This window comes from Abramis brama, assembly GCF_963993115.1.
Source record: "Abramis brama genome assembly, chromosome: 12".
Lineage (NCBI taxonomy): Eukaryota > Metazoa > Chordata > Actinopteri > Cypriniformes > Leuciscidae > Abramis > Abramis brama.
The window spans coordinates 8859176-8881645 of NC_139974.1; the positions used below are offsets into that span (position 1 = coordinate 8859176).

Below are 22470 nucleotides of genomic sequence, written 5' to 3' on the forward strand. Positions count from 1 at the left end.
TCCACTGTAAGTCCAGCATCATACTGCACCCTTTAAAGAAGACACCATGGACTATTATCTCAAATGTTTGTGGGCGTGGTCAATATAATAAATAATCACATAATTAATAATAACCTTGGATTTATTTTCTTTAAGTATTTGGATTTCAAAATGTAACCTTATTGTTTCTTATGCAATAAAAAAACAAAAAAAACAAACCCCACTATAATTATCTTGGAAAAAGTAAACGATAGCAGGCAGCTCAATTTTAACGCCCCATGCACCACAACATGCGTCTGAATCTGTAATCTGCCATTATACTCGCCCAGCTTTCCTCTTAGATCATGCAGCGGCTGTTTTACCGTAATTAAAGTAGAGGAGCGCACGCTAAAACGTTTTGTAATAAGTATGAGTCAATATGCTGGAACATCGAAATAGCATGCGCGAAAAAAGTAGTGCATAACTGTATATAACAGGCAATAACTGAGTAGCTATAATCTACTAAACGTTAAAGAGTTTTAAATTGATCGGGTCATTTATGCTCACCCCTTTTGACCTCAGTCCAAAACTACAAAACGTCGGATGCACAAACCTACTAACGGCTTCATCAAACTAGTTTTATTGAATGTTGAAACGGCGTTTTGCCATGGGTTGTTTCTGGGTGATTTGCGCAGGACGTTTTCAAATTTGGGGCAAAATGGCGAAGTGGTCGTCTGAGGGAAGATCCTCTTATGTGCTTCTGGACTACTTTGACTCCCTGTGCGACTTCACGGTGTAGATTACGGTACAGCCTACTAAGGGGTGTATACATGTCCACGATGTGTTTCTCGAGAAAAGGGGTAACTGTTGTTTTTTTAGGCAGTTGTTCTGGGAGACTTCGGTATATTTAACACTATTTTGGGGGGTGGGAAGAGGAAGAATGACAGAGGTCTTTCAACGGAGCGGTTGTAAACATGAACGGGTCCCTCTACATTTCGTTTTTCCAAGGTCAGCTGGAGTCCGCACTGGAGCAGGTTGTGCAGCTCGCCGTTCAGGAAATCACCAAGACTGTTGGGGCCACTTTGGATTCAATGCTATTGGAAACAGCCACCAAAGAGCAGGAAAATCAGCGTTTAAGGGCAACCCTTCAGTCTCGGGAGCTAGAATACGGAGGGAACGGTAAAAGCAATGCGTCTAAAAGAAAAACAGACACGAACGATGGAACAAAGCAACACACCCCCAGTCAGAGCTCTGAATGTGGCGATCAGTCTGAAACGCTCAGGCGTGAACAGAAAGGGCGAGCAGTTGGTAAGGCTAAAACCGTGTTTTTATTGAGTAGAAAATAACTAAATGCCTTTCTTATACTGTACAATAACCTATGTTATCGAAGCGCTTATGTTTACAAGGCAAATCTGACTCGGTGGCTTGGTACGCAGTGAAACAAGGGTAAACACCATTTTGAACGGAAGGAGGAAGTCATAATAAACTTAGTCCCTTTTAGTTTTTTTTGCACCCATGCATTTCAATTCCCTAATTGTGGTTAAACGCCCCTACATTTCAGAAACGTGGCACAAATTACCAAGTTGTTAAATCCAAACCATGCCCTGATGGAAAATCCAGCTTTAGATGGTGTAGTTGGTTTCTTGCTGGCCATTTAGCTGGTTTACCAGACATCATGTTTCAAAAACCAGCTTAAACTGTTTTCTTGCTGGTCCAAGATGGTCTACCAGCTTGCACCAACTTATGACCACCTTAGATCAGCTAGAAACCAGCTACCCTGATCTAAAAACATGACTAATAGTAAAAGCTGGATTTCAGTCTTATTTGTAAGTCTAACAAATATATTTTCTTGTTGAAGTTCAGATAGCAATTAAGATAAACTCATCCATAGAAGTCGTTTAAGTTAAAGGGCTGTTTTTAAAACCAAATCCTCTGAGGAAGGAAGTGTGCAAGTCTGCAGAATTGTTCAAAGTGGACTGTAGGGAACAACAAGCCATTGTTTTAGACAGATGCCTTTGTCTTTGTTGAGTGGAATCGTATCATTTAAGGAAGTTTTTTATGTCTGGTCTTTGAAATGAATCTTTCTTAGCAGTCCTCAGGCCTGTGTGGGCATGTACTCATAGACAGTTTGATGTTTGGAGTGTGGCTGACTTGTTATGACTGCTGCCAGTGGCTGGTTTGGGTGATGACGCTTCTGTCGTTGAGCTGTTCCTTAGCGCTGCTTTTCATACTGCGGTGACGGTAGCCATGGGGAGGGTGTCCTTGCCTTGCATTTTAGCCAATGGATGTGGTTAGAAGAAGCCACACCTTCCAGACCCTGCGGAGGGTATCCATGGTTGGGGTTTGAGGGGGGTGGAGTATCATGAGAGTCTTCATTCTACAAAAGCAGGGGCTGCGGCCAAATTACAAAGGAGCCCAATGATACGCTTTGCATGTCAACATGCTATGGTAATGCATAGGCCTACGTTTTTTCAACAATGCCCATTTAATTTCTTTGATATAGATACACCACTAGACTAGAGTCAAATATCAGATATTTCCATTTACCTTGCATACAGTTCAAAATTGCATTTGAATAGGTAAATCTTTATTTTCAATTGCGTCTGTCTTAAAGTCAACATCAGGGCTCAACAGTAAAGCATGACCCACTAACCCTGTGTCAGTGTGAGATTGTTCCAGGCCATTTGAAACCACTGCTTTGTTGCCACTGAAAAACTTATGCCTTGCAGACACAATCTGATGTATGTTGTGATTGTTGCAAATTTAAAATCTGCAGACAATGCAAGAATGACTGGTGACAGTTTTGGGAGCATCAGAAAAGGAATGTTTTAAAAAACTACAAACCAATTAGTAATATTTTGCTGTGTTTGCTATCGTTTTCCTTCCAAATTAATTTATGGAGTTACATTAGCTGTGTAATTTGCAGCCTGTTTTATAATCTTTTTGTAAAGACATATATTTGTGAAGAGAACTGAAAAAATTTAGAAAACAACAAATTGAAATGGATTTTAATGCCTTTTTTAATGCTTGTGAATAATTCATTAGTTCTCATTATTTCAAAGAAATAAAAGCCTCTGAAGCTACTTTTTTTATTTTTGATTGATGTCACAAAGCGCTCTTACTGTGTTCACTCTTGGTATATTTGATTCGATTAAAACGAACCCTGGTGCGATTACTCTGTTAGTGCGCTTTATTTGAATAAGTGTGAAGGCTGCCATCTGAGGCTGGTTGCATAAACATAGCCATTATGTTAAGACAGTGTCTTAAGTTCCAGTATGACCCACTAGCAGTTAGTCTGGGGCAGTCAGTCTTGGTTTTCAGTATCAAATTAGGCTAATCTACATTTTTCTGTAACTGATTTAAAAAAGCTATGAACAGTCTTAAAGAAAATAAATTGATGTCTAACTTCTAAGACTAGTCTTAGAGGTTTATTGCAACCTGCCCCTGAGCTCTGGTGCGCATCATCAAACAAGTAGACTGAGATTGCTGAAAAGATGGGTTTTGCTCCGCTTCCAAACGAACTCTGGTCCGGTTCAAATGAAATATGAACGCAACATGGACCAAAGACATGTAAACGAACCAAAAACAGGACAAAAAACAAGATTCACCCCTAACCCTAAGCAGGAATGCTCAAGAATTCCTTTTTTTCTCGTCATAGTCACGATGTTGCCTTTCACAGTTCGGTACAGGCGTCAGAACCACGTCTCCTTGCAGCAGACCTTCATTTGTATGTGTAATGGAGGGATTCCTGCCACTGTTTTGACTCCTTTACACATTTTATAAGCTCTTCACGAGTTCTCAGCTGGTCAAAATACCATCATATATAGGCTACGCACACACAACGAGTGCATTTAGCACAGAACACAGCATTGTTTTGGATGTTTGATAAGTTCTGTTGCGAAATGTACATAATAAAAGCCGACCAATCACGTTGAAAACATATCCCTATGCCTTTATTTTCAGCATCTTTAGGTTCTGTGTTCAAATGCCAATGTGAAGACCAGGACTAAATGGGTTTTTTTTGGTCCGGACCAAACAAACCAAGCGAACTGAACTACAAGTGTGAACACACCCTCAGCTTCTCTCCTGTCATATAAGCCCTGTTTATGCCTGGCATTAAGAAGTGTTTTCGTCACTCTGATCACAAGTAGACGATCATAAATACAGGTGTAAACGGGGTCTAAAACAGTTTGAGCTTGTCCACTTTAAACCACTTCCAGAGTTAGTCGAAAACACATTTGACCGGATTGCTTTCGTAGTGTAAATGTGTTCAAACCACAAAAGACCGCCTACTCTCCACCTACTGACCTGATGCATAAACAGTATGGGAAGCGCGCTAGCTAGACGGGATTTAAACTTTGTCGGCTGAAGACCTAATTTTGGTTTGAAGATGAAAAGCATAGCTTACCAAGCACAATGTACCGTTCCTGCAAACCCTGTTTACACCTGGTATTACGATGCGTTTTCGTCAGTCCGATCACAAGTGGACAACGCTAAATACAGGTGTAAATGGGGTCTAAAACGTTTTGAGCTTGTCCACTTTCGACCACTTAAATGTAAAGTGATTGAAAGTGGACGAAAGAGAAACACCAAGTGTAAATGGGTGTGTGTATCCATTGTCTACTTGTGATCCGATTGACCAAAACACATCTTAATATCAAGTATATAAACAGGGCCTATAGACCATGCACTTTGCATGATCCATCCAATTGCCAAAGGATCAAGTCAAGTCATGTACTACATTTCTTTTTCTTGAATATCCGGTTTCATTTTGCAATTCATCACATTACAGAAGTAAACTGGTTTGTGAATGATATTTCATGTTGTCTAGAATATGTTGCAGATTTTCATCATTAGTGTGAGCTGTGGTGTCAAATGTGTACACACATGTGGTGTAAGTAAATCTTCTTAGTCAACACAGTTTGATATCGACAGCTAATGATTTAATAGTTTAATGACCAAACATGTATGTATTCTATATTGAGTTCAATCACTAGTTTTATTACCTGATAATTGATAATTGTCTCACACAATTAACATTAAGGATTTTGGATTACTTTTTAGGGTACGGTTACACAAAGTTTTTGCTTTGCGTTCTTCACACACAGAAGATAACGTTGTCAAAACTATCCCCTTTCACGTGGATCCGCGAAAACGACTAAAAGCGCTGTGTTATTCATGCTAGACCAGTAGTTGATGTCTCTTTGTAAAGAAACACTATGTCTATAGACTTAACACATAATATGCATGCACATGACGTCACCGTTTGCGCAAATTCAGTAGCGGCATCATTTTAAAAAACATGCATTTTGAAACCCGTTTTCAAAGGTTTGTGTTTGCAGGCCCCAAACTGCCGTTGTTATGCCAAATGTTATTATATACCACTCAAGTTTATACAGTATGTAACAGAGATCCCTGCTCCATCTCTCCATCTCCATTGAGAGAAACCGTTTGGTAGTGACATTCTTCTTAGATTGCTTTAAAATCTTGACAGTGTAATTGAGGCTTTAAATCTGAACTTTTGCTTGCTGAGAGTAAGGAGGGAAGCAAATTGGTGTGATTCTCATAAATGTCAGCCGGCGGTCTTATTTGGTGCAGTTCGCTGCAGTGTGTGGATGGTGCAGAGAGAGATTGGAGGGTTTATTTGCAGTAACTACCTGTTTGTGTCATAAGAACATAGTAAATATATCATGATGTCCCCCATTTTGTCTCCATTTTTAAGGTCAGTTAAAATCTGTTATGGAACGAGTGCTGGAATTCGCCGTTAGTGAGCTGACCAAAATTGTGGAAGACAGCTTTGATGACCTGCTCTTGGAGTTCACCAAGAAGGAGCGGGAAAACCAGATACTGAAAGAGCAGCTACAGGAAAAGAACATAGTGGCAACCAGTGACGTGGTTGCTGTGGTACCGGAAGACTTTGAAAATGACTCCGCCTCTCCAAGCAGTTCCAAAGTAGAAAAGCAAGAGTTGAAAGGCCTGCAGGACCAATCACCCAAAAAAGGGTGGGAAAAGGATCAAACTGAGCCCACCAATGGTAAAAAGTTCAAACAGACATCATTTATATGAAATAGACATTATAAATGTCTTTAGTGTCACCTTTTAATAAATTTAAAGCATTCTTGCTAATTAAAAGTGTTTTTTAACATACCGAAATGTAAAGTTGGATAGAATTGCTTCATTTTTTTTTAGGACAATGTGGGAAGAATTGAATCCAAATGAATTGTGCCTGCTGATAACATTGTTTATTTGCATGCAAGGTCTGCGTTGTTTTAGCACACGGTTCACTAAAAGAATTATGAAAACCAGGTAACCGTACAAATGCAATTTATTTGGTGCAGGTGAACTGTCTTTCAGATCAGTTCTGAGAGCTAAGTTGCGGAGGATTCAGCAGACTACCCTGACAGTAATACTTTACTGTAACTGAATGTCAATGTAACAGTGTTCCTACATTGTGATTGGATATCAGGCTGTATATGCAGCTGTTTGGCATCATTTTCTTGTGATTTGACGAATTATAGCTCCCACGATCAATAGAAAAATGCACATAAACGTCTCTTTTAAGTAAAATATGCCCATTGTTCAAAAACAGCAACACACCAAAACTGAATTTCCCCTGTTATTAACACATTATTTTGGCACGCCTCAGTTTATTGTTCAACAGTGGATGGACCAGAAACAAAAATACTTTGTTTTGCCATCTGTTCTTTGGGTTTCATTCAGAATTCTATTTTTAAGCTCTTATGTAAAAACAAAGCAGACCTGGCCAACAATTTGTCCCAAGATTGCTCACTTTAAACATCTTCAGACAGATATCGCCTGTATTGCAGGTAATTAGTGAGGGCATGTTTACACCTGGTCACTTCATGTGTTTTTACTGATCAGATAGCTATCTGATTTATCAAAACGATTCCATTTACACCTGGTCACATAAATGTGTTTTCACAAAACGTATATAAATCCGATCTTCAATTGCCGCGCTATATGCAGATTTAATAGAGTTCACGACACTGAAAGCAACAGATACGAGCTGCATTTTATTGATCAGCTAATTTCAAAATCAAAGACCGCAATAGGAGAGAGTGGCAACAGCACTGGTAAGATCATTTCGTTTCTTTGAATGAAGATGATTGTGCGTTAAGCGCCTGCGACTTTCTTTCACTTTGATTTGCGATAGTTTGCATGGCTTGATGAATATATGCTCAGCTTCTCATCTGCGGAGATGCGTGCTGCAGTAGCGCTGTCATATCTGGCTGTAACATGTCATATAACCCATGACACGCTCTCACGCGTTTATTTTTTAAGCATTTTTGGGAGGAGTAAAATTTACATATTTTGTTTCAATGACCAGATGCATTTACACTTGTCCAGTTTCGTCTGAAATGCGGCCCAGACCACCTGAAGTGGTTTGAGCGATCGGATTTAAATCGGTCTCGAATGCGTTTCGGAGGGCATTTACACCTGGTCTTTTCATAGAAAACGCATGAAGTGGCCAGGTATAAACAGCCCCAGCAAGTGCTTGTGCTGAAACATGTTTGAAACATTGTTTTTCAGTTACTCTAACAATTTAATCCTAACTTGTAATTCTAAGTTGTTGCTTTCAAATGAAAAATCACTTTGCGAAATGTCCCAGGTATTTAAAAGCGATTTCTACATTATTTACAAATGAAATACAACTAAATTCTTCTGGATCCTTGTTTGCTAAATCAGCAAGCAAAGTTCATTTGGATTTCCAGTTTAGTCCAGTGTATAACCCTGGAGTAAATTAAGCTTAAAAATAAGTAATTGATTTTTTTTTTTCCTCAACAGAACCAGACAAGCAGACTGTCATTACAGTGGCTCAAGACTGGGTGCCCATCCTGGACAAAGTCTTTGGGCAGAAGTGGTGCAGTGACTTCTGGCAAATCAAAGAGGTCACCACCAGTATGGAGGAGCGCACCGAGCTGAGCTCGGGCTCGGTAACTAGCATGGACAGCCTAATCAGAGACGCTCTCATGCCGTCTTGCTTGGCCACTCAAAGGAAACTGGAGCTTGAGGTGGGACAGCCGCCCTGGTTGCAGGTAGACGATATGGAGGTCGTTTCGCTATCCTCAAACACACAAGGCGTTCCTGTCGTCAGCTCCACAGGTAGGTGGCGCTGTGCTGATGATCTAGTGCGGTTATAATTTAAAAGCATACCAACGTTTCAAGTCGCTCTCTTTTTATATACAGGCGACGACTCTAAAATCAGATCCCCGTCTATGTTGCAAAGACTCCTGACGCTTCCATCCCAGCTGCTCGAGGATGACGATGAGTCCATGGATGCTGTTCCCAATCAAGAAGTGTCCGTGGACCCAGCTGATTCGCGAGTTGGCAAAGGTTCAAAGAGTAATCAGGCGAATAAGAAAAAGGAAGTGGAGGATGAAGACGAGGTGGACGACGAAGATGACGACGAGACGATGGGCAGGTGTGAGTCCTCGAAGCCCAAAGGTAGGAGGAAATCCCATGCTTGCAAAGAGTGCGGCAGAAAGTTCAGCCGACCGCATCTTCTCAGAGCTCACCGGCAAACTCACGAGGAGACGCTCAACCAATGCCCACAATGTGGAAAGAGTTTCTCCCAGTCTTCAAGGCTTCAGGCTCACTTACGGACGCACACGGACAAAACAATATGAGAACGTGTTCATATTCAGGGGAAATTTAGCAAATGGAAAGGGATGTTTTCAAATGTTTGTTGCTTTTCAGAGAAGAGTCAGACTTTCAAATTCATTTCAAGTAGGGATGCTCCGATCAGGATTTTTTGCAGCCGATACCGACTACCGATTTCTTATCATTATCAGCCGATCCTGATCATTTAAGCTTTATAGAAGTGATATGTACGCTCTCTGTTGACTGTAATTGTTAACTTTTTTTTTTTTTTTTTTTTCTGATAAAGTAATACCACAGATGTTGCCTTGGTTATATTATTTACAGAAGCACAACAAATATTGATTTTAACATTTTGATAGGCCATTTTAAAAACAGCTTACTCAAAACACCATCCATATTAAGATACTTTGGCTTATTAAAGAGCCTACAAGACTTTATAACTGAACATAATTGCAAGCTGTCAGTCAGTGTAGTTACATTGTTGCTTCACAAGATGTTGAAATTATTTTAACTTTGAGCGCCACTTTACAAAGCTTAATCGATTAGCAACGAGTCACCTGGGTTACTCTGAAGCTGATGTTTCTCTTCAGTGGCATTGATGCATTGAACAGAGCTGATGCCAGTCATGGGAAATCCCCTTAAAAGGTTGAAAGGATATCGCTTTCATCTTCTGACAACTGATGGCAAACTGATTTTTTCAAGAATTTATTATTTGACCTGAAGAAGGAAAAATCCTCAGTTTCCCTGTCGCTGTGTGTGTGTGTGTGTGTGTTTGGAGGAGCTGCCTGAGCCCTGCCTCAGACACCGAGAGCAGAAGACAGAGGCAGCGAATCAGGTTCGTTATAGACCTTATTCACAGCAACATCACCTTTGATTTTTTTATGAATGAAAGCAAGGCTGTGAGGAATAGACATACATCTCTTCAGTGGGTTGTTCTAATATTTAATGTGTTTTTGGATTGTTCTGCTGACGAAACACTGCAAAAATATCTTTCCGAGAAATTTTAGTAGACGAACAACTCCCGCCAATATGGTCTGTGGAAAATAAGTGATCTAGGGGCTTTATACAGCTTTTTACAGCGGATGCCATTGAAACCACGGCAAGTCTATCCCTCACAGCCTCCCTTTCATACCTGTCATGATGCTGCTCTGAATACGGTCTGTTAAATTTTTTAGCCAATGTTCCTACACTTGATATTTCTTTAGAACAGGACTGCAGGTGACTGTGGCGCTAAAGTTTGACGTCATCACGTGCTTTACGTCATCAAATTGGGATCGGTTTGTGAGATCGGATCTATCGGAGCATCCCTAGTTTCAAGTACTGAAGGAAGTACAAAAAACTCGTAGCCTTTTTTGCTAGCTGAAAGGTACTCAGACATAAAGGATTTGTAGTCTGACATGTTTTAAAATGTTTTTTTTTTCGCTTTGTTTTGATTCCCTAATTTTGGGGAAAATTGGAAGAAACAAATACCAGTAACAAGCTGTATACACAGTGTAAATATCAGAGTAGGGCTATATTGACATCACAATAAGATTGAAGAGTTAGAAGAATTTCCTTTTTCCATTTGGTGTAATCTTTTCATAAAACTTTGTAAATATTTCATACGTTTCATGAAACTATCATGGAAAAGGAAAGGAGAGCAGTTGCTAGATCCCTTGCAGCATGGTGGTCTTGTTTTTTTTGTTGTTTTTTTTACAAACTTTTTAAATGTGTAAAAATGAACGAGATAGTGTAATGCGTCTCCTGCGATCAAATCGACCATCTTTTCCTTACTGACTTATTACTCAACATGAAATACCTCTTATGTTCAGATGTCATACTGGATTTTTTATATGATTAAGGTTTTGACTTGTATGTCTGATTCAAAAAAATTTCTTTAACCTTTCACCATGGATAGAGGATGGCTTACAGTTTTCGACTTGAAGTTGCACAATTGTCATCATCGCATGACATGCACAACCAAGAAGCTGTCTTCAAGAGGCAAGGAGTCTAAGGATGAAGTTGGTGTTAGGAGGACAAGAAAAGTGCATTGAAATGGTTATTGGAAAGAAACTTGAAGTTCCTAACCCTTCATATTCTTGTTTCAGTGACTATAAGCGGATCTGACTTTCCCAGTATCCTCAACTAGAGTAGTGTCTTCCTGTACTGATTGCGTTGTAGTGTTTGCATGGCTCTACATCTTGAACTTTGAGAAAGGCTCAGTTGCTGGTTGTGATATTTGGTTTTCCCAGCATCGGTGGCATACAACTAAATATGGAGTCTTCCTTATGGAAGCTGTTATCTACAGTTTTCAGAGAGGCAGACGAACCCTGCACTTACAATTTATGCCCTATATCGAAGGGAATGCTAACAGCGAAGTCCTACTTGTTACGCACATTCCCTGAAGATTTACAATATCATCTTTGTCGGTAATAAGCATGATGGGAAAAAAGTACAAGGTGTTACTGTTACTTCTTGGATCAATACCTCATCGATGGGACCATATACTTTGGGACTTGTTAAGGTCCTGTTCAAAAGAAACGTTTACAAATGGAACGGGACTTGCTGTTGGCCTACTTATTATCTGATTGTGCATTTAAAAATGTGGCTTATTTTGTTTAACACTATCTAATATCTCTCTGTAGGAAGGTACCAAGAACTTGCGACCCAAAGAGTACAATGAAGGGAACCTTATTTGAACATACATGCTCTTAAAAGATTGTAATTTTTTTGTGTGTTTTATTTTTCATTATGGACCATTACATGTTATATAATGAGCCCTAAGGCCCTGTCCCAAATGGCACACTTCATATGCACTTGTGAACTTACAATGGCTGCTGCGTGCGCATGTCAGTTTAGTCCACATTACGTCACAAAAGTGCGGACTCGGGGGAAGATTGCAAGGGCTTAGGGTTCCATTTGGGACAGGGTCTAAGCTTATTTTCAGGTTTATAAAGTATCTTAACGTGTGTTACACTTGGCATGTTTGGTTCGAAAAAAACGAACCCTGGTGCGATTGCTCTGTTAGTGCGGTTCATTTGAATAAGTGTGAACGCTACCATCTGAACTCTGGTGTGCCTCAAAGAAGCGAGTCGAGACCGCTGAAAAGATGGGTCTCGCAACGCTTCCAAACGAACTCTGGTGCGGTTCAAATGAAATATGAACGCAACATGAACCAAAGAGACCAGGTGAACGCTTAGCAGACCAGGACTAAATCTGTTTGTTTGGTCCGAACCAAGCTACAAGTGTGAACACACCCTTAACTTCATTAGTAGACTATAATGAAGTACATCATCTGTTGCTAGTGCCTAGATTTAATCGTTCAAGATTTAAGCTGATTAATTCATTGTTTAGCACCATGCCTTTGCTAAGAACTTACCAGAAATCCTCCTTTCTCATGGTTAGTGCTTTCATCTGAACAGTCAGCTATAGATATATTGTAGTAGTTCTCTTTATCCATGTTACTGCTAGTCAGATCTGACTTCTGTGTAATTAAGATTGTTAAAAATAACGTTGTTTGTTCCATCGATGCAGGAGAACGATACTGGAAAGGGATAGTTCACCCAAAAATGAAATTACTCAGACATTTCTCAAAACATCTTCTTTAATGTTCCACACAAGAAAGTAATTCATACAGGCTTGGAACAACATGGGGGTGAGTAAATTATTACAGATTTTACGTTTTTGGGTAAGTTATAGTTGATTGATCCAAATGACTGAACAGGGTCTGGTGATATTGGTATATTTCCAGTTGTTCTGGGTTACAATAAGCAATTTAAATTAATATTGAAGGACTAGAATTTTGCATTTAGTTGAATGCAGTGAAATGGCCCCATGTACACTCATCTATTTATCACCATGAATTAAAGAAACTGCGCATGTATAATCTCTTTGGGGTGCAGCTGTTTATTCTGTTAGTAATAGCGAATGTGTGATGCAGTCTCTTGTAAAAAAAAGACATTACAACTTTGTGCGGTATGTAGTGCCTAAAATAGTTTGTTTATGTGTCACTGACTTTCCATGAAGTTGATCGTGATGATAACTCAATTGACCAGCATTGATATCCTGTAAGAATGCTTTTGCCTGTTCATTTTTGTACCTTTTTATGAAGCAAAATCAACAGTAACCTTATGCCAAACAGTCAGAAAAATTAGTTCTAAGAGCTTTGCAGTCATTCATTCTCCCAGAGAACTGCATTATTCTTACAAACTACTTGAGCGTTTTGATGTTTTGTTTTATGTTTTGCATGATGACTCCCTTTATCTGTTTTATTAAGAATCTGTATTGCATTGTATTGAAAAGAACTCTTCTTCAGACCAATTGGATCAACTCTTTTCCATGGATCATGTTTAGTAGTTTTCTGTTGTGTTAGAGTAGCTCTGAATGGATTATAGAGGATCAGCATTTGACCAATAAATGCCAAGTATTACGTTTGTACCATTTACTTTTCCTTTTATTTTTTTACTCCGGTATATATTTTGCACTGTTATTCCACACATCCATACCTCAGTTTTGTTGGTAGTCTGAAAGCTTTACATGGAAATCAGATTGTTTGTTTGCTCAGTTCATTACCTCAGGACCTTTTCACATATAGTTGCATGGTGAAAATAGACAATTACATGTGCTCCGTTAAATTTGAATTAATGCCTTTGCGTTTACATTCAGTAATAATTTTGTTGAAATAAACATCTCTAAATTGGGGGAAAAAGTGTTTGGGTGATTAATGAAAACTCTACTTAATTCATATTTGTTACACTGTAAAAAATGATATGATCAATAAGTTATGACAACGTATGTTTTTTGACAACTCATTTTTTAAGTCAGTTTAATGCAATTTAAGTTTAAATTACTTAAACATCCAAGTTGGTTGTACTTAAATTTAATGCAACTTTTTTTTTTTTTTTACAGTGTAATTTACAGAAAATCATTGTTTTGATCCAGGTAATTATGAACCACATACACAGAAAATCAATGCTAAATCTAATTCTTTTCAATGTTGCAGAAAATTTGGTCAATGATCAGAGATTGTTACTATAGGGAAGTTATATATTTGTTTTTGGTCGAATGATTTTGATTTGTTTTACATCTTAAGAATGCCTGTTGTAACCAGCATTTACTTTTTCCACAAAAAAAAAAGAACAAAAAAAAGGTGGGTTTTCTATCACTGAAATGTCTTTTAATGTGAAGTAGTTGTACATTTGAATTATGGCAATACATTAAAAGGTGGAAAATTGCATCCATTACACCCTTTGTCATTTTTCATTCTGAGTCTTGAATTGTATCTTGTATCATTCCATAAAATCTGCTTCCTTCAGTCATACCAGTGCATTTTTGAGTTTCTAAACTCTATGGACTACAGCTGGGATCATGAGAGATGAATGTTTTTCCGAAGCCTGGATCCACAGATGGGCAAAAGACAACCAAATAAATATCCCTAAGGGTGTTTTTAGCTTTCTAATAAATTCTACAGTAAAGTCCTCCAGCTAGATGCAATTTGAAAAAGACTTCCTGTTTGATGCTATTGTGATGTACTAAGCAGTAACAGATGTTAGTAACCACATCCACAGCACAACACATACCTCTTTTGCATTTTATTTGATTCATTTTTACCAATTACTCTCAATATTTTGTAGGCTACAGCAATTTATATTTTGTGCATTAAAGCATTTATAGTATTGGCATTTAATGCATAAAAGACAAAAGAATAGAATCAAGTAATATTTTCATTTATTACTAATGGCCCACTTGTCATTTAAAGTGGAATGCAGGTCTCATAATTTACACATCATTGCTTGATGATAACCATGCAATATCTATATCCACTTCATAACAACTCTGGAGTGTCCGGGCATCTGATGCTCCTCTCTAGCACTCAGCTTTTGTCAAGAGGGATAACTGCTGCTGATGTGTGTTCCTTCAGATGATGCACTAAATGAGCAAGAGTATGAAAAACACATCTGGTTGCACAAAACACTATTAGCTTAGTACGTGCAGATGTTCATTTCATTTCCCTCCACCGTGCGTCCTTTGATAATACGCACGAAAACGAGCATTTGTCGGAAGTAAACAAAGTAGCTGCTCAGAAAACGGTACTGCTGCGCGCGCATTTACATTTTTACGACGGAAGTACAACGGCTGAAACGGAGGAAAGCGACAACTGGAGTGAAAACGAAGCGGAATTAGTCAATGAGAGGGAGGAGAGAGGGGGAAAGAAGGAGTGTGTGCGACAGGGAGGCTGCTGGACGCTGGGGCCGAGGTGGACGTGGCGGGTCCGGCAGGGGTTTGGTGTGGGTTCCGCTTCGGCGCGTTGACGGCCGAAAAAAAAGCAATGAACAGGTAAAAAAATCGCCGAGGCGTCCTCACGAGCGTTTTTATTCGCGTTCTCCTGTCTTCATCTTTTTTTTCCTCCTCCTGTCTCTCCTGATAGGTAGTGATGAGAGTGTGCATGTACCGCGCAAGTCATGCAACTCACCACATACGCTCTTCTATCGCAGCGAGCGTTTTTGCATTGTTATGCAAAGGTGAACGAATCGACGTTTACGTTCGAAAGTTGCAGCTGGCTCAACTTTCCCTCAGCGGATCGTTCAGTTGGCTGATGCAGCGACGTTCAGCTACAAACAAGATGGCCACTGGCTCGCGCATGCTGAAGCTGTGGCATTTTCACCCTCCTGTCTTTGTATGTTCTTCATCACCACCGCTGGAAACACCGAAACGCGCCCTGCATGCCGATGTACCCGCTATTCGCTACCCGTTCTGTGCTTGTATAACACGGTCGCCGTTACCAGGCGTCGTGGATTAAACGGTTCTCTTGGTGGAAAAAGAAAATGCAAAAGATTTATTGTGTGCAAAAACGCCGCCAGATTCAAGAAAGGCAGCAGAAAAGTGCATGATGCGTGGCGAACTAGCGAAGCTACCTTGACTAGTTGCTTAGTGATTCTCGGTAAAAATCAACGAGCCTTTTTGCGCGTTTTTACAAAGTACATCTACGTAAAGTTTTCTTATATTTTTTATTTTTTTTTGTTATGTCTTCCTATTTTTCGCCGGCCCAAAATGTGTACTTCTAGACAGTTAGCACACACAATTACACAAATGACGCGACGACGTTGTAATTATACACTTATAAACTTGAGTCTCCCTCTTTTGTTTTGTTCCCGCAAAGATTTGCTTGGTATTCATTTTATTATGTTACTATTTCATAAAAAATTCTGATGTAAACATCTGGTTGTAATGATTCTCCAATGTGTCAGATTGACTTTGACATCTTGATGTGAAAATGCGTGTCATTTAACAGGTTAATGTTTTCATTCATAGTTGATGCTATAAGCATTTATTAGTGTACCGCAGAGCAAAAATATATCAAAGGTGTCAACTAATTTTGAGTTTTGCATAAACAGGTTTGTCATGCATTCAAGAAACAGCCATTTTGAAATGACTTTTGAAGTGTGCAAAATATCAAATCATGTGAATCGGTGTTTGATCTAACATTACTTTTTAAACTTTTGCCCTTAGTGTAGATACAATTTTGACAGCTAAAGTCCTGCACATGGTGCTTTCGAGTCGTGTCAGAATAATTGCATTCATGTGTTCAGTTCAATGAATGCCACCAAATAAAAATTAGCCTACCAGTGGAAAACTGAACATCATAACCAAATCAAATCAATAATGAGAGAAGCAAATGGCTTGAAGTCATAAGATGTAATTGTGAATTGTACAATTGTACATTGTTCATTGTACAATATAGTTGTTATACATTTTGTTCATTGTTTATGAATTGCAATAAAGTTAGTCAGTTACCAGGTCTGTGATGAAACTTGTGTGAATAAACTATATTTCCCATCATTCTCCATTGCATATAATTAAATAGATAGATAGATAGATAGATAGATAGATAAAGCATCAAGTATACAACTAATGTGCATCCTTTGCTCTTCATTATGTTTTATTAGTGCTATAAAAGCTTCATGTGTTTGTTGGGAAATAAAAAAGATCACAATATGAAAGTCTCAACTTAACTCAATCTTTATTTATAAAGCATATTCAAAACTATCAAGGTAGGCCAAAGTGCTTTACAGAAAAGAAAAAAAATACATAAAACATTACACTTTTCTAAATCATGATGCCCAAAATGACAAAGTTATTCAAATGCCAATAAAAATCAGTCAGAAGTCTGATTTTAAAGACATCAATACACTCATGGATTTAAATCTTTAATGGAAAACTATTCCACAGAAAGAACACCAACTGTTGCTAGGCGTGTGTTGGTTCTCCTCCTTCTTTGGCAATGCGTTTTGCACTGGTACATAATTTTCCTGTGGAACACAGCACCAAAAAATGATTTGATGTTGACATGGGCTCAAATGTGCTTTAACAACAGGATATGACATTTTGGTACCATTGTGCAAAATCTTTTGTGAAGTTATTACGATTTTTATACTAATAAAGGGACATTCAATTGCGGTTTAAATGCTGTACATTGAATGTTTTTCTATGTTTGTTTCCTCTCCATCCAGGAGCCAGGGGTCTCACGGTTGTTCCTAACCCAGTTCAGGGGTTGCCTTGGCAGCAGTGACAATCCCCGCTCAGGAATCCCGCTTTTATCTCTGTGAAAGTAAGGTATATTACTCATAACGGAAGCTTCGGTCAGGCGGTGGACTAGCTTCCACCAGGATGGCTGAGTTGGAGACAGAATGCATCAGTTTAGGACTAAATAATTTGGTGTCGGAATGCGACTCTCCGCCACTTGACTCTTTGCGAGCGGAGTGCGCCACGCCGACCTTAACCATGCTCTCGTCAGAATGTAGCACGCCTACGCTCAGCTCGCTTGCGTCTGAGATCGTGGAGCCCATGGCTATGCTGCCGTGCATCAAAAGCGAGCCCGACCTCGACCCCATCAGCACGGTGGACCTCTCGGTGATTCAGCCCCTGTGCACGGCCGAGCTGGGCTCCGAGCAGATCAAGATGGAGATCAGCGGCCTCGACTACATCAAATCGGAGCACCACAGCGACCTCCATTCCTTCCACAGCACGGAGCTGGACTCCTACAAGTCACACTATGAACCCAGCCTGGTGTTCGACTACATCACCCACGTCTCGGACAGCCTGGAGTACATCAAGTCGGAGCAGCATTCGGACCTGCACAGCTACTACGCCAGCGAGCTCGGCGCCATCAAGACCGAGTACGAACCCAACCTCATGTCCAACCACATCAGGACCGAGATGAACACCCTGGAGTCCATCCACATGGCAGAGCTGCGCACCGAGCTCAACAAGCTCCGGCCCGAGACGGTCATCGACGGCATGGGGAAAATGGACTCGGATTTCCCCTCTGGAAACCTTTATGAACTGACGTCCGTCCAGGCCAACAAAGCGCCTGCTGCGCACAACCAAACCAGCACAAAAGGCCACGGGCCACGCAAACCTCGCAACCTCACTGGTGAGAAGCCGTTCTCTTGCACTCAGTGCGGGAAGAGCTTCAGCACCCTGGGTAACCTGAAGACTCACCAACGCATCCACACCGGCGAGAGGCCTTACACTTGCTCCCAGTGTGGGAAGAGCTTCGGGCAGGCCGGTAACTTGAAAAGGCACCAGCTCATCCACACGGGGCAAAAACCTTACACCTGCGCACACTGCCCGAAGGGTTTCACCAAAGCGGACGACCTCCGCTCGCACCAGCGGCTGCACACGGGCGAGAAGCCGTTCAGTTGCGCCGAGTGCGGAAAGTGCTTCAGTCAAACGAAGGAACTCAAAGCCCACCAGTTGAGCCACACGGGAGAGCGGCCCTTCTGCTGTTCGCTGTGCGGCAAGAGCTTCACTAAAGAGACGAGTTACCGCAATCACCAGCAAATCCACACGGGCGAGAAGCCGTACAGCTGCGCCCAGTGTGGCAAATCTTTCAGCAATTCAGGGGTCCTCAAAACACACGAGAAGATTCACTCCGGGGAAAAACCGTTCGGCTGCACCCAGTGCGGCAAAAGTTTTGGCCGCTTGGGACATCTTAAAGCACACCAGCAAATTCACTCGGGCGAACGGCCGTACACCTGCCAGCAGTGCGGGAAGAATTTCAGCCAATCAGGTCATCTCAAAGCACACGAGCAGATTCACAAAAGAGAACGGCCAGATCTTAGCAGTGGCAGCAGTCTCAGTAACGATAGTAGCTGAAATAAAACCTCATTACATCTCAAAAAGTATTACTCTTTTTTTTTTTTTATTGCTTTTCACTTCTTTTTTAGTTTCTTTTTTTAAAATAAAAGCTACAATATATATAAATATATTATAAAATATATATGTTTCATTATGTTTTCATACCTTACGTCTCTTCTTTTCTTAATATCTTCTTTTGGTTACAGTCGTGACTGATTTTCTCTTATGAAAGTGTCTATGTTTGGGATCGGTGAGCTTACAGAGAGTCTTTGTATCTTGTCTGATCTGTGTCGTAGTGAGTGCCATTCTAGTTTCTTTCCTCCAGTAAAATACTCTGTGTACACGTTTATTGATAATATGTAATTCCTAAACCATGTACTGGAATGAATTATTAAAGAAACTAATGTTAAAAAACCCCGAAAACATCTGCTGTTATTTTTTTTAACCGAGTTTCAATAGGTTTCTCACGTCTCCCTTTATTTACAGCAATGGTTGATAAATGCAAATGCAAAATGGTTGGTACAATTTTTGTTTACCTGTGCATCTAATGACAAAATAGAAGGAAGACTTTAAGGCTGGTGTGTGTCGCCTGCTTGATTGTTTGAGTTTGGTTATTTTGGGATTTATTGAAAATATCATCTGTGACTCTTGCACCCAACTGTTAAAATGGCATCAATGAAACCATGACAAACAAGTTCTGCACCTGTAGGTTTCTGGTCTACTTCCAGTCAAGTAAAAGCTTGATTTAATATCAAAGATGAATGTAAGTGGTAGAATAACAAATTCTTACAAAAAGCTGAAACTAGACTCTCTTAAACTCTTCTTTTTCGTTTCTTATTAGTTCCAAGTTGCTGTTTAAATGTTTTGGCGTTCTCATGAGTCATAAAGTGTTTAGGACGATTTGTTGACTGTAGCTCAATCTCTGTAGCAAAATCACATATGTTTTCAGTCAAATTTATTTTTAAAAATAGTTCATCAGCAAAGTAAAGTTTAGCCATGAGAAAGTTCTGAAATGTGGTTCTGAACAGAATGTTATTTACATCAGATGTATTTCAGACCAAGAAACTGGTGATTTGGATTTTGGGGTAAATAAAAGCAGACATTATGCAAGAGCATTCATCCCGGAAGTTAAAAATGTTATTCCCCCCTCCCTCTCCCCCCACACATATTAATGTGTGTAATTTTAGTGTGATTCTACGGGCCAGTCTCCACATGTTTTTATCTCTGGCGAACTTGGTTTGTTTGACTCCAGATAGTTATTATGGATGTTTATCACCTAATTGGTGTCCCAATTGTCTCATCATTCACAAGGAAGCCAGTCTAAAGTAGGCTAAAGTAAACTTAGCATGAACTGAAAAGATTTGGATGTTTTTTTCTAGCTGTGTGTGGGTTAAAATGAAACATTATGGCAACAAGGAAAAAAATCAACATATGGTTATTTTTTTAAATTCTTTTACAGGTAGTTTTATTGTCTGTGCGTGGCTAGAGCTGCATTAAGTAATGTTAAATGATTTACAGTAGTTGCCAGTAGGTTATTTTTAAGGATGTGGACTGATAGCACACAAAAACATAAAGGCTTAATTCCCTGCTGTTCCAGGGCAATTATCCGTGAACTATATCTTTGAGGAGTTGTTGTACTAACCACAATGACTTGAAGCTGTGTTTTGCATAATGGTCTTCTGAGTTAGATCTGTATTCTTGCTGCTGTCTGATATTTTTTATTGATATATTTTGCAACATTGGATATTACGTAATCAGATTCCAAAAAATTAAGTACTTGTGAGATTATATAACATTTTAAAATACTTGTGATCCCACTACAGTTACTTTTATATTGATTACATATTGTTATTCTCACAATGAATTATTCATAATTCATTGATTACTATTGATTCATTGATTCATGATTCATTGAATTCATTGATTCATTGATTATTCATTGGGAGCAATTCATTGATTACTCCCTACTAAGCTCTCCCTAAGCTTATATTCGTTCAGAAGGTCTTCCAGGTTTGTGGAACTGCATTCAGAGACCAGCCACTGAGACAGCATTTGATCACTGGATTTACACAAATCATTTCACTTTTTTAAGAAGTGTTTTCTCAACATTGCATTTCTAATCAGCTCCTAACGACCACATTAGTTATTATTTGAATTATCACTCAGTGAGTTAATTTTTTAACGTATTACTGTCTCTGGAAGGCTTTTGTCTTTCAAACACATTAAAATGTACAAATTCATGTCACTTCATATTTACATGCAATGCAGTGCAGGGATTCCCCCAATTTTTTGCTCAGCTGAACTAATATATTTACTTGAATTACCCCCTGAGATTTTAAGTAAACAAATAAAATGTTTTTTAAAAATCTTTTTTTAGTAAGTGTTGAAATTTTTTTTAAATGATTTGTATTCTTTATTTTTATGAATAAATTACTTAATAGCTTTTCATTAAACTCACAAACCCCTGCAGTTCCTTCACAAACCACCCTGACAAGAATGGAATATATTTTCTTTCTCTTTGCATTTTTATATCAATATGGTACAAGATTATCCTATTGAAATGAATGTGATAAACGAGTTATGGCAAAAATAATCAAGACGTCGTCTTAGATTATATTACCATAAATGTGTAATGTAACGGATTACGTTACTAACTACTAACTGACTATTTGTAAATAGACCTACCCAGCACTGAAGTTGGTTTACATATTGTTTTTAATCCAAAAGCTACCATTAAAATGTTTAATGCGGAATTAAAGTGATGTTTGATTTCTAAAATAGGTAAAATATTTCTTAGTTAATTTCTTTTGTAGGATGCCGAAATCTTGACATATTTTTTACACCCAGGATTCTCAGGTCAGCCAGCAGAGGTCACTGTCACCTCAACCAACACATCTGCTCAGATTCCGAGAATCCTCCGAACCACCTTGTAAGTAATCAAACCAGCATTTGTGTAGTTTATGTAGCCTATACATGTTTTTCCAATCTTTAATTTTCACAATTTCTTACCTGTATATTCAACTCATTTTAATTGGGTTCTCCACTCGTGGGTTATGACTCAAAACAGGCCTGTTCTGCTTCATTTTTTTAACAATAAACTAGTGTAGGCCTATTAGGGGAGAGTGGGGTAAAATGAGCCAGTGGGTAAGTTGACCCACCCCCTGTTTCTAGGAAACTATGCACATTTGGTGTCATAGGACCATACATTTTGAAGGACTCCATCATTTATATATTACTGTGAAGAGGAGAAGCACATGGGACAAGAGGGAAGTTGTCTTTTCCACAAAAACACCTTTTTTGCTTGTTAAAGTAAATTTTCTGCATTTCAGGTATATTAGCCGTTTTGTCAAAGCAAATTGATCTAGGTCTAAAGTTGTGTATGGTACATGTTGGTGATTTGTCAACATTTAAAACCATGTGAATCATTAAGCTAAAGGTTATCCTGAATTGCTAAGCTAGGCCGTTTTTACCAAAATGGTGACTATGGGGCAAAGTGAGCCAGATGATGTGGGGTAAATTGAACCAGTGGTTCAACCTTTTTGAAATGGAGAAAATCGACTGAAATGTGTTGAAATAAAATATCTTTGTATAAGAAACATATTAAACTGCTATTAACATTTATATGCCCTAATATTTCATAAAAACAATACAGTCGGCCGAAATATGAAAGACAATATTTTGTTGACTAGTTTTGGATAAATTATAAAGTTTTTTAAAATAGACTATTGCCACATCAAATAAGCTTTTGTTTAGCAATTTCTGCTCATATGT

The 22470-nt window shown here is 39.1% G+C and overlaps 2 protein-coding genes across 2 annotated transcripts; both read left to right on the top strand.

The window, feature by feature from the left end:
* Positions 1 to 756: 756 nt before the first annotated feature.
* Positions 757 to 12999, top strand: LOC311094114 (uncharacterized protein). The gene is made up of 4 exons (XM_084131856.1): positions 757 to 1266; positions 5681 to 5992; positions 7765 to 8082; positions 8167 to 12999. Exons 1-4 carry the CDS (start codon positions 933 to 935, stop codon positions 8604 to 8606), a joined length of 1404 nt encoding a protein of 467 aa, XP_083987982.1. The 5' UTR covers positions 757 to 932; the 3' UTR covers positions 8607 to 12999.
* Positions 13000 to 14744: 1745 nt separating this feature from the next.
* On the top strand, positions 14745 to 19114 carry LOC311094115 (uncharacterized protein). Its single transcript, XM_084131857.1, has 2 exons — positions 14745 to 14895; positions 17070 to 19114. Exon 2 carries the CDS (start codon positions 17227 to 17229, stop codon positions 18715 to 18717), a length of 1491 nt encoding a protein of 496 aa, XP_083987983.1. The 5' UTR covers positions 14745 to 14895; positions 17070 to 17226; the 3' UTR covers positions 18718 to 19114.
* Positions 19115 to 22470: the final 3356 nt, after the last annotated feature.